Source organism: Limulus polyphemus, unplaced genomic scaffold (genome assembly GCF_000517525.1).
Source record: "Limulus polyphemus unplaced genomic scaffold, Limulus_polyphemus-2.1.2 Scaffold4137, whole genome shotgun sequence".
Classification (NCBI taxonomy): Eukaryota; Metazoa; Arthropoda; class Merostomata; order Xiphosura; family Limulidae; genus Limulus; species Limulus polyphemus.
Genome location: NW_013669747.1, coordinates 74,402 through 87,941, shown reverse-complemented (window position 1 = coordinate 87,941; position 13,540 = coordinate 74,402). Strand labels below are relative to the sequence as shown.

Here is a 13,540-nt window from a genome sequence, read left to right as displayed (position 1 = left end):
ACCGCGGCTATTGAGGATTCCCTCTTGTTTTATGATTAAAGATTGCTCCACTTTGTTACAGACTTTGTACAGATTCTTTCTTTCACAACTAAGCCAAAGTCGTGGATTTCAGATTTACTGTACGGTACATTTTTTAATCGAACTTCCTGCTACTCTATGGATCCTGCCCGAATACTCTTAGGGGAAATCGGTGCATCTAAGAATAATACCCAACCAAGAATTGTTCAACCACGTTATGTTACAACCAAATATTATATAAATTATAAACATATTTAGCTTTAGGATATTAGAAACTCTATTGGTGGAATGATTTATGTTTGTTATTTTTAAATAGAATTTACTTTTGTAAGTAATATACGTCAAGAAGTAATTTCAAATTTCATCTTTAAAAGCTGTAACATATAATAATTGTATAAATGAAGCATTGAATCTTGCCACAGTATCTCTATAGTTTTAGTGCAAGTTGTTTGTGTTATATTAACATCGCTACGATCTTAAAAACTTAAGTTTAAAAATGTAATCGAAGTACTATTAAATACTAATGAGCAGATATCCATGTTTTGCTCTGAAGCACTCGATTACACTCTTTGTTTGTAATGAACTCAGTCTTATGTTATGCAGTTAAAATAGGAAATGTGGTTAAGATGTGGTGTGTTCTACGTATCGTTATTGTGTATGTAATCTTTCTAAAATGTGATTATTTTCATGAAATGAACTTCTTTGCACCAGTTCTAGGGACTTTTCTTATTGTCAGTAACTAAAGCTTTACTATGCTTTCCAAAGTAGCTATATGTTGTGTATACAGCAGCATCTTGAACAAATCTTTTCAGGATCGCCCTGCTTTATTAGCTGCTTTTTTGAAGCCGTATTGAGTTCCACTCTGAACCATTCTTTACTCGGAAAGCTTAATATTAAATATATCAAATGTCGTCAAAAACGAAATTTAATAAAACTTTACAGGATATCTTTATAGTCTTTCTTCTGCTGTTAGGCGTGAGTGATCATTTTACGTTTCTCGTTACAGATAATATACTCTTAAAGTATTTACTTGGTAAACTTGCATTGCCAATGTATTGTATTACATGTCATTTCGAGTCCCATTTCACTACATAATACCAGATGAGAGTTTTACATAGAATTTCGTAATTCACTCGTCATCATTAACAAAATATTTTATATATTCAATTGCTAGACAAATTTTCAAAGTGAAATTCAACGTAAACAACGAAATAACAGGAAGAAATTATTTTATAAACATTTAAAGGAAAGGCCAAAATTCACTGTATCTTGACAAACAAAAAACGGTATGTTTAAAGAACGTTTGGAAAATTTAGAAAGTAAATATTTTGAACATTTGTTTAATTATTGAAACATTATACGTAATACCTTGTTATAGCAAATTCATTGCTACATGAGTATTTTAAATATTGCTGCATATATATACATATATTACCAACTACCCGTGAAAAAAAAATTCAAATAAAGCAAATTACAACCTAGCGTGACGCAACTTTTTATTTCCTGATAATAAATATGTAGCATACAGCGAAATATACCATAAAGTAGTTCCAGATGACAGATAATCCGGTATACATAGAAGTTACCATAACAAAATAGTTCCAGATGACAGACAATCCGGAATACATGGAAGTTACCATAACAGAATAGTTCCAGATGACAGACAATCGGTATACGTGGAGGTTACCATAACAAAGTAGTTCCAGATGACAGACAATCCGGTATACGTGGAAGTTACCATAACAAAGTAGTTCCAGATGACAGATAATCCGGTATACATGAAAGTTACCATAACAGAATAGTTCCAGATGACAGATAATCTGGTATTCATGGAAGTTACCATAACAAAGTAGTTCCAGATGACAGATAATCCGGAATACGTGGAAGTTACCAGAACAAAATAATTCCAGATAACAGACAATCCGGAATACATGGAAGTTACCAACAAAATAGTTCCAGATGACAGATAATCTGGTATTCATGGAAGTTACCACAACGAAGTAGTTTCAGATGACAGACAATCCGGTATACATGGATGTTACTCTAACAAAGTAATTCCAGTTAACAGATAATTCATCATACAGGGAAGTTTCCATGACAAATTAGTTCCATATAACAGACAATATAGCATTCAGAGAAATCTACCGTGGCAAAGTGGTCGAATAGAAAAGTCTAGTTCATCGTGATGAAGTAGCTATTTTCTATCATTGCGATAAAAATTTGCATATGCCAATGTTATTTGAGGAAGATAGTCCGTAGGTTGTTTAAAGATTGAAAACATTGGGCCTTCTTTTTGTAAGCGTTTTAAGCTAACAATCATTTTAATTTAATTTAACGAGTAATGTGCAAATAAATTATGTGCGCATACTCTTTGCAACGTTACTAGACTTCATACACGTTACAGTTAGCCCTTTCCTTTTTATGTAAGTTTGTTTTCTTGTTTGTTGAATTTCGAACAAAGCTACTCAATGGATATCTGCTTAGTTGCCCCTAATTTAGAAGTAAAGACAAGAGGGAAGGCATCTAGTCAATACCACCCACCGCCAACTCTTGGGCCATTCTTTTACCAACAAAAAGTTGGATTGACCGGCATATTATAACGCCCTCCCGACTGAAAGGGCGAACATATTCGGTGAAAGGATTCGAACCCGCAACTCACAGATCTTCTTTATGTATATGTTCGTCTAAAATTGCTCAAACGATTTTTCTTCGTATTAATTTGTCTTTGAATTACAAATACCTGTTTGTCTAGTGTCCTTAAAAGAAATAAATGGATGTCTAAAGAGAAATGCGGTTTGGTAGCTGAAATAAGGGTAAATACATAAACTTCGTAGGTGTATAAGCTAGAAGCAGAATAAGAAATGGCTTTAGTCAGAAAACTTGAGCGTTTTCCGGTTGAAAGTCAGCAGGTGATATAACCTGAAACTACAGTGTATTAAATAATTAAACTATAATTACGATGCATAATATTATAGGCTTTTTATGAAATAATAACATTCAGTCTCCTCAATTCATTCTTGTATAAACCAGGTATCGTATAACCCGAAATTCAAATTACACGGGCCTACGATGGTTTTATTGTCTTGAAATTTTTACACATCATTTACAGTAATTCCTGTACGCTGAATCCGTTGTTGATATCCATTTTTCTCCATAACGTACAGATTTTTCACAAAACGACATAACGCAATACATAAAAGAAAGACCACAACACGTAATTTTGAGACAAAAAAAAATCACGATGAATGAGGATGCGTATTCGTTTGACATCAGTGTTCTTCCCTTTTCTTCAGTTTGTTTGTATTTTTCTCAACAAACATAATAATAAGAAATGTTCATAGTGATAAAAGAAATAATTTTATCTTAGTAAGAGTTTTTTTTCTTTCCGATTTGTAAAAACGTCCTTACGTGATGAAAAAAAAATAATATTATTTTCGAAATCTGCAGAGCTAAATTATGGAAAATCCGTTATTCAATCCAAAACAACTTTTATGAAGTTTAAATTCGCAGGCCTGTGTTATTGGTCATTCGGCTTATGTCATGTTTAGGGTATCATACAGCCTTGTTTCAGCTTTTATTCTGAGGTAAGGCACAACGTTTAAAATACTTTAAGTTGTTCAACAACAATGACAACAATAAATAAAAACGTTATGGGGAACTATCAGATGTACGAAAACAGATCAATCACAGCAGGCTATGCGGATTGGTACATATGTTGAGTTGCTTCCAAACCAATGGTGTATAGTTGGTCAACAAGACAACTATCACCATAACACAAGCAGACGACCGCTAGCTGTCAGAGCCGATTCTGGCTTTCCGCAATCGTTGGGTACCTTCTCTGGTACTGAATTATTCCTAGTTGTAATTGGCCACGGTATCTGTGATGCTAGAAACAGACGTCCAATGAAGAAGTTGCATTCTTCTCGTAGGAAGTCATAAAAAGAACTCGTCTGTAATAGTGCCAAGAACAGACTAGCGGATGAGACACATGGAACAGTATTAGTTTTACAGCCAAATAACAGGTGTATATTCGCTTGAAAAAGAACCTGAGAACAAATCCAACCCAATATGCATACAGGAAATAGACACATATGTACTGATGGACGTAGCGACATCTACATTCTACGAAATTATATCATTAACACTACACATTATAAGGGTCATATCATACAACTCTTTACGCTGCTATATGCTACTGCAATTAGTTCTAACATTAGTCTGATAAGGGATAACACTTGCCTCCACTGTACTAAACTGGTCGACACATTCATCGAAAAACTGAATTGACCAAAAGGAATTACATGAAATCTTACTGGACTTCGCATCGCAACCTGTCAACACTAAAAATTCCAGGAAAACGGCTGGAGGTATGGTCGAGTATGTCTCTGCATCTTATCAGTATTCTAATTTTAAGCATGCAACACTCTTATTATTTGTGGTGATCACGAGTCATATTGAGGAGAAATGTTATAAACTGTAAAGATGTAGTGGTATTTTCAACCTGAACTGTCAAGTCAGAGACCCCCCACCCCAAGGTTCAGGTTTGTTTGTCCATAAGTTAGCGCTGCTGACGACAGGGAGGGCAACTAGTCAGCAGCAAACGCCTTTTAAGCGGCTACTCTTAACCGAATTGTGAAATTTATTAGTTTGGTTTGGTTTGAATTTCACGCAAAGCTACACGAGGGCTATCTGCGCTAACCGTCCCTAATTTAGCAGTGAAATACTAGAGGGAAGACAGCTACTTATCACCACCCACCGTCAACTCGTGGGTTACTTTTTTACCAAAGAATTGTGGGATTGACGATTACATCATATTGCTCCCACGGCTGAAAGGACGAGCATGTTTGGTAGGACGAGGATTCGAACCCACGACTCGCAGATTGCGAGTCGAGCGCCCTAACCACCTGGCCATGGCAGGCCCAACGTGAAATTGATTGACACATTTATAACGCCCTACAGCTGAAAATTCAGTGAGTATTAAATGGCATATTACGATTCGAATCTTAAAACTTTCGACCGCAGCCCAACACACTAATCACTAAGTCGCTAGGTAACCAGACAGAACATCAGATGAACTGAAAGGTGATTTAAGCTATTTTGCAAAAGTACGTTTATCTTGTTATAGCTAAAGTGTTATAAAGTTCAATTTATCCCCTCACTGATTCGTGCAGGGTATAATCATGAACTTTTAGTAGTGTAATGAAACTATAAACGCAGTACATCAGCTTTCACAGCTTAGATCAGTGAAAGATACCAGAATTTAGAAGCCCGAGATCTGTGGTGTAACAAAAACTAAGCGTCGTTAATTATCGATTATGTATAAAATCGGAGAGCTGAGAGAACTTTTATCTTCAGTTACAATTTATCTGTAAACAAGATTTTAAAATACAAATCAATCTTCTTGGCATGTCAACAGAATTCTTTACTAAAGATAATATATATTTAACAAACTTAAAGGCAACTTTGATATACAACAGCACATATCCTTGTTACCAATTTCGTCGTTCCCGAGCCAACACTATGAAAAAGATACATATAGAGTCACGAGATAGCAGTCATCCTCAAAACTTCAACGAAATATGGAAGGAAATGAAACTTTAACTGAATCAGAAGCCTGATTTGTGACTATGAAGAATTTGATGTAATTCTAACATTTAACTTCGAAAAGTCAAAATTAACTTTAAAATAGAACGGTTGCATAAATGGTATAGCGCCAACTAAAGATATTTCAAATGAAATTCTAATAGTCACTATACTTCAAACGTAGACAGTAGCTCGCTTAAATTTTTATCAACGTTTCTCAACCAGTTATCAGAGAATGCATGTGACAGTCAACTATTGGTAAGATTTAAATTAAAATATTATTTGATTGAAAACAATAAAGTAAGTATATAACAATGCTAGCTGATATGGCCCAAGGTTGGAATGCCGGATTGTAAATATGAGTATCCATGGTTCGAGTTCTGTTGCCATAAAATCGGGCTTTGCATTTCAGGGCAGTTATTGCATTATATAAAAGTGACAGCCAAATCCCCTTAGTTGACAAGCTGTCTTCCCTCTAGTCTATCAGTTTAAAATTAGGGATGGCTCGCGCAGATAGCCCTTGTGTAGTGCTGCTCGAATATACGAAATAAACAAACTAAAGTAGAAAAATACTTAAGTATGCAAATTCGTTAATTTCAACTTCAAAAATACGCGTTGATACCTTATTACGTTGTTAACACCGCCATGTTTTACTGAAAGAACATTTTCTGGGATGTTTAATAATAAACACAATTAAAAAACAAACAAAAAACATTTATCTATTTTGGGTATATATATTGCATACCGTGTATCTATACGCCAACTCTTGAGATTGTCACTTTAAGAAAATATTACATATGATATATTTGAATGAGATGTGACATACAAGCGACAGTATGAAACTGGAAGACCTAGTTTTACTTCTAGTGCATGGCCACATTGCATAGTAGAGATCTTACCTTTCATACCCAAGTTTCATATATATCAAATTAAAACCGTTATTTCACTTTATGCCTCACATATGTATTTCTCTGAAATTGTGTGTATTTAAGTTTTTGTAAACTATCTGTTTAAGACCCATATTTTTTTTTTTAATATAAACTTTTAAACATGTAATGTACTTTCATCTGAATAAATCTGCTATTCTTTGTTCACCGAATAATATACACTGCCATGTGTGTGCACAAATTCTCCTGGTTTTTCTCGCGCGCGCATCACGTAACACGCGCTCTCAAGCAATCTCGACCTCTGCCTAGTAGTTGATACAGTACAACCAAGAAGTTGTATAACATCGTCTTTGTAGCGGTGTTGTGGTTCGAATAATTGCGATTCACCATGATGCCTTTGTTGCTGTTAACAATGGTAAGTTAACAATTATCCTTATCCAACATTCTTATTCCAGTCGTTGTATATTATCCAAAAACGTCATCCTTTGTATATATATATCACATTATTACAACTTCCTTCTGATTAAATATCTCTATCAAATGATTGTGTAATTGGCTAAGAGTGATGATATATTTTAGGGAAAAAGAATTGTTCATTGAAATTTTAGTTAATTTCGAGACGCACAATGGCATTACCGTCACCAAGGTACTTATGACAATGTATGATAGTGACGTTTTCTTCTTGTCTATTGTATCCTGATGGCGAGAAACAGAATAACGTCTTCTTCTTGTTTATTGTATCCTTATGGGCAGAAACAGGGTCACGTTACATTTAGTTTTATTTTGAAATACACCGTTCTCTGGGCATATTATAAGTGTTAAAATATTGGGCGTTAATGTTTAAAGACGTTGCATATATTACACTTACAAATGACTCCTATTTCATAATATGTTGTATTTAAAGATGGTTTATACTAGATGGATTTCCGCAGGGTCCCCGGAAGTGTTCTGTTTCAAGAATAAATAAAACCAAAATTAAGAGTAAGAAATATTTTTATTTCTTGCTTTTGAAGTTCATATATCATACTGTGTTGTAGCCTACAGAGTGTATAATTCTTCTCGTGATTCGTGGCATGCGCACGTATTACTGACGTCACGACAGTACAAATTGAAATGTTAAGCGTTCCTTATGTGAACCCATTTTAGTGTTTACAGACTGACTGACATACAAAACCCTACTGTATAATGGCGCGAATGGTTAAAACAGGTGACCCCTCCAGGCCGTCTTCGGCCCCCTTTGGGGAAGTACATGAATCATTCACAGAACACTTATTAGATAATATGGCATTCAAACATCGTTTTTATTTAGGAACCCTTGTATGAAAAATTCAAAAACCTAAACGAAGATGTTTTCCCTGACATTTTCATGCCAATTTCCACGTGATTCTATGGATCCAGTTTTGAGAGTTCCCATAACTCTTTTGATCCCCACACGAGGGCTCCAATTTGACAGTTTCAAAAATTTTAACTCAAATATTTGTTTTAAACGTCTCCTTCCGTACTAACACTGTTTTTCAAGTAAATTGGTTCTCTCAAACATGAGAGTTATCCTAACCCTTTTTATTTCCTCTTGTTCCGTGGGCGCCAAGATCCTGCAAGTAAATTTTCAAGTAATTTTGTCAAGAATTGTGTGAGGAGATCAATAACCAAATAAAGATAAAAACATGTATGTCTGCGGACTTAGTAACGCTAGAAACCGGGTTTCGATACACGTGTTGGGCAGAGCACAGATAGCCGATTGTGTAGCTTTGTGCTTAACTTCAAACAAACCTGCCTGGATTTTAAAATATGATTTACTTTACCTGATACGTAGCGTTCAATGATGGTACAAATTATATAATATAATACATTTAGTGAGGTCTCATAATACATTCCACTATAAAAACGAATAAAGAAAGGGTCAAATTTTAATACATTCTGAAATAAAAAATACACCGGCGTGCAATTCCACAAACTGACAGGTCAGTAGTTATGGACACATTTACTTTGTTTTGTTATTAAAATGCACGGCGCAATTCCCAGGTCCTTATCCCGGAACCTCCATTTCCCCTTTATATTCTACAATTTTCTGTGTAGTTGTTTTTGTAATCATTTTAATTTTGCTTTTGTTTTTGAAAAACTGTGGTAGTTACTGTTGGTGGTGGGTGGAAATGTTTGATGAAAGTGTACAATGTGACCGTTGTAAACCAGATAAACACCGAGACAAGTCATGGTGCGTTGTGGGAATATTGTAGACGACGGTATGTACACGGGTAATGTCGACGTCAGGACAGCAAATTAAGTGGTTATCACTAATCAAAGGGCAATGAAGAGACTTCAGGAATTCGACATCAGTTTCAGAAGGCTTGCTATAGTGAACAGCACATATTCTATGGACTTTTGTAGGATCACTAGAATTTGTAATAATGTAGTTTTATACTTGTACTTTTCTACAAATGATCTACAAAAGTTCGTGGCTGAAAAGTCAAAGGTGAACAAGCCATTCATCGTTCAGTAGTATAGTATATATATATATATATATATACTGTGATTAATTTACAGTGTGGAGAGGCATTAGTATGAACGAACAAACAAATCTTATTGTGTTTCCAGAGAGCGGATTTACTCCTCGGTTATACATTGACGCAGTTGTTCATTACGCAGGCTATTTGTTTGTTTGTTAAACTTCCCGTAAGGCTATTCGTGGGCTATATACGCTAGCCTTCCCTAATTGTAAAGTGACAGATGACAGACAGAGGGAAGGCAGCTAGTCGACCCCATCAACCGCTAATGCTTGAGATACTTTTTACCAACGAATAGTAGAATTGACCGTCACATATAACGCCCTCACGGCTAAAAGGGCGAGCATTTTCCGTGATTAGATTCGACCCACAGAGAATTTCAAGACTGCATACCTAAATGACTTTTCATGCAAATCAGCATTTCTTTTATTTCTTATTAAACAATACGAGACTGTGATTTGAATAAAATGCGTGTCAGTGTAGAGGATATCGCAAGGATCAATGAAATATTGAGAACCTGTGGTAACTGCACTATCTTCATTTAGGAATAGGATTGATATGCTGGTTGAGAATGTAAAAGTTTGAAACATCCTGTACCGTATAAATTTCCTAAATAAAATTAATGATTCTCCATGTGTATCTAGTGAAATTTAGATTCCGTAGGACAAACAGTTTTAGGATATAACGAGTTTATACAAAGGGTTGAATATATTATATTAAAACGATATGGAATATGCATATCAGCAAGTTCCGTGATTATATGGTGCGTTTTTGTTGTTGCTGTTAATGTTTATGCACAAAATTATACAATGGGATATCTGTGTTCTGCCTTCCGTGGGTATCGAAACCTGATTTTCGGCGTTATAAGCCCGTAGACTTACCACTGAGTCGCATATATTACAGGTACAATCTTTCTTTCGGATATTATACTGTTTCATCTGTTTTCTTTCTAAGCAACTATTGGAGACAGTTTGGGGGAATCTCAAGAAAACATTCGTGCAAGTTCCGTTGTGCTCCGCATTAAACTGTATATGATTGGTTAAAACTGTTAGTACTTTATACCTACAACGATATAATTAGAAATCAGGTGTTTTTACACACCGTTTAGTTCTATTGTTCGTGAATACTTCAACACATTGTTGACACCAGTAAGTCATATTGTGAGCAGTGAATAAGTAACACGAAATAACCGTAGTTTTGGATGTAGTTTCACACGCACAACTTCTCCGTGTAGACTGTTTTTTTTTGTTTGCATTTTTCTCCTTTGTTTCTTATCTTTTGCTTTCAAATCCAATTCATGTAACTTCTTTAGAGTTTGGATTATGCGAATAAAATTAACGAATAAAACAGAGTTAAGGTGCAGAAAAGTGCGATAAAGAGGTGGTAGCCGATAAACCAGGAAATATTCACTTGGAAATTGGTCATCTACGTCATCCGTCTATGTTAAAAAGTGTAATATGCAGCACACGAGACATTGTTTGTTTAAATAGTGTTTATTGTGTGTGAATAGTATAAGAGTGTTGTTTATTCTAATAATATTAATTTCGTCTAACGTTTGCTGTGAATTTTATAATTAGTGTAAAGTGCACCGTGCACTATAAATAACCGTCTTAGATATTTTAACAATATACACCGTTTCTATAGCGTAGTATATAAGCGCGCTATTTACTTTAACAGTGTACACTGTTTCTAAAATTTATTGTGCAGTTATAAACGTATTGTTTATTTTAGTGGTTACTGACAATTTCTGATGAAAATTGAGCTAAGTATATAGATCATAAAAGTAACTATAAAATATTAAAGTCAATCATGTTTGAAAACAAATTAACGTGTTTAGCGTCATAAATCAATAAATATTAAACTAATGCCTATAGTAATTGAACCGTATTAAATCATTGGTTGGATATTCTCGTTGTTAACGATATTTCCGGTTATAATTCAAATGATATCGCACAACGTTTGGCCATTTTAGGAGACTTTGATTACTTCTCAGTCATGCAAAATAATCTTCGTAAGTGTAAAATTAATTTGAAAATTAATTCAAAAGAATTTTACGTGTTAATGAAACTCATTGTGTGTAAAATGTACTGTACAATGTATAACTTGTTTGTTCTAATAATGTTCATTGTGTGTACACTATAGCGTGCAGTATATAAAAGTACTTAAGTGTTTTCAGTTTAAATGTTCACTTATATATAATGTACTATGCAGTATCTAACCTATATAAAAGCCAGTATGTGTCACGTCACGCTTAATTTCTCGAAATAGGAGGAGTCATAAAAGCCAAAATGCATTTATCTATTTAGAATACTTCGATTACTCTCTGTCCATTACGATTTTAGTGATAGGGTGCAAGGGGGGCCGTGAGGGGTAGTGGTGCCATGAAACCTTATAAGCGTAGTGAGTGTTGGTATAATAAGCCTAAAGTAAAGAAGTAGTGTGGGATTACCTAACCTAGAGCCAATTGCATAAAATTTATCATGAAAGTAAAAATATATACATACTTTATTTAATAGCGTTTTTTGCGTAAGGTAACTGAGTAATATATATAAGTATAATTTCTCCGAAAGGGGGGCCGAAGGTCGCCTGATGGTGTCACCTGTTTTAACCACTCACACCGCTATATAGTAGTGTGTTGTCTCTCAGTCCGTCAGTAGACAATAAAATGACATCACATAAGGGACGCTTAACGTTACAATTTGTACTGTCTGTCATGACATCAGTAAAACGTGTGCATGCTATGAATCCCGAGAAGAATTATGTACTCTGTTGGCTACAACACGGTATGACATATGAACTTCAAAAGCAAGAAACAAAAATGTTTGTTACTTTTAATTTTGGTTTTATTCACTCTAGAAACAGAACACTTTCGAGAACCCTGCGGATGTACATCTTGTTAAAGTATTATACTGTTCAGTGTTTAAAAGTTTCGTTAGTTGTAATAAACTATGTGTAATGCAGCGGTTACTCTGAAATGGATGGGTAGAAAAAGAACAACTAATCATAATAACATTCAACAATCCTGCAAGTTCTAATAAAATGATCTTCAGATTACTCTTCATGTCACACTTATTCCAAGATGCCATAATAAAATGAATATATGGCGTAACAATGATGATGCTAAATGAATCCAGTGATGAATAATTATTATATGTTAAGTTTGTTTTTGCGTGCTAATAAGTCTAGTTTTCGACGATATCGCCTCCTTGTTAATGATCTTTGTATGCAATATCAGGTACGCCGTTGTTACAGTGATGTTGAATGATGACGTTTCCTAGGTTTTCAAATATCTCACTTAGTTGGGTCTATTCAAGATTTCGTCTTATAATTGTCAGGTGGTTTCTTTTTACCCAAGAAGTTTCTTTCAAACGAGATTAATAATATTCTGAAAACACTCTTTAATGCGTTTGATTGACAATGACTACACTTACTTCTCGATGTCACCAAATGTGTTACACTAATAAGTAACCATATGATTTTCTGAAGCGTTGATTCACCTAACAACCACTGAAGGGTGGGTTCCAAGTGTATCGTGTGAACAAACGCCATCTTCTCCCTGGCGTTCGTTGCTAAAGTCTCTGCTGTTATGTTCGGAGCAGGAAGAGAGTATCGTTTAAATTCCATCTTGCTTATTGTGTTTCTCATTTGATTTTGTTTTGAATAATATTTACGACTTTCAGCTGAGATTTCTAAATTTGTCATTAATACGGTAATGTATATTTTAAAACTGCATTTCTTTTCTTAAACATCACAATATATATATATAGCGTAATCTTCGAAGACATTGTGCATGAACAAGTCATGATAGGTGTGTTATGTATGGTAAGACATTGTGCATGAACAAGTCATGATAGGTGTGTTATGTATGGTAAGACATTGTGCATGAACAAGTCATGATAGGTGTGTTATGTATGGTATAAATGTAGTATTGGTTTAGGGGTTTCTTATGTACGTACTAAAATATTGTACTTTAAATCCATTATAGTAAAGAATATTGGAAAGCAAATACTACAGGTGTCTATGAATCTTTTGTTACAAACGCTGTGTTTTGAAGCACTGTGTTGGAATTGTTGACGAAAAAATATCAGATCTTCAAATGTGTTAACAGGAGCTGCATATACTTTCAGAGTGTCTCAAGTATAAGACAAGTTTCAGTAAATATGTTAGTTGTGTTTCCAGATCAAGTTTCCGTCAGAGTATCTCAGGCGTAAAACATGCCTCAACAAGTCAGTAAGTTGTGTTGCTAGAACATGTTTTCGTCAAAATATTTCATGCGTAGGAATTAGCAGTATTTGTTTCACAAATATAACCTTTTCGTCCATAATTTATAATTACACTTTGACATAATAGTAACAATAGATAATCTTCAAGAAACCAATATAAAGTACGTGAACAAATATTTTAAATTGTAGAGCTACATAATCATGGCTTCACCTTGGACATGTAATTTATAGATTAAGTAAGAGCGATGCGTTTTATGGAACCTGTCTTTAAATTTGAAATAATTATATATACGACATATCGGTTTGAAAACAATTTTACCTTAATTTG

General features: G+C 34.5%; 1 protein-coding gene across 4 annotated transcripts in view; it reads left to right on the top strand.

Moving 5' to 3' along the window:
- Nucleotides 1–6,828: 6,828 nt before the first annotated feature.
- Nucleotides 6,829–13,540, top strand: part of LOC106470648 (protein king tubby-like) — a 62,687-nt gene continuing 55,975 nt past the window's right edge. For 3 of the 4 annotated variants that reach the window (XR_002613087.1, XM_013931214.2, XM_022399280.1), the window contains exon 1: nucleotides 6,838–6,903. Coding sequence is in view for 3 of the 4 variants with exons in the window: in XM_013931214.2 (XP_013786668.2) it covers nucleotides 6,877–6,903 (27 nt within the window). In the remaining variant the exon portion in view is untranslated. Of the gene's footprint in view, nucleotides 6,904–13,540 lie in introns of all 4 variants that reach the window. The other variant, XM_022399279.1, reaches the window with a different exon arrangement.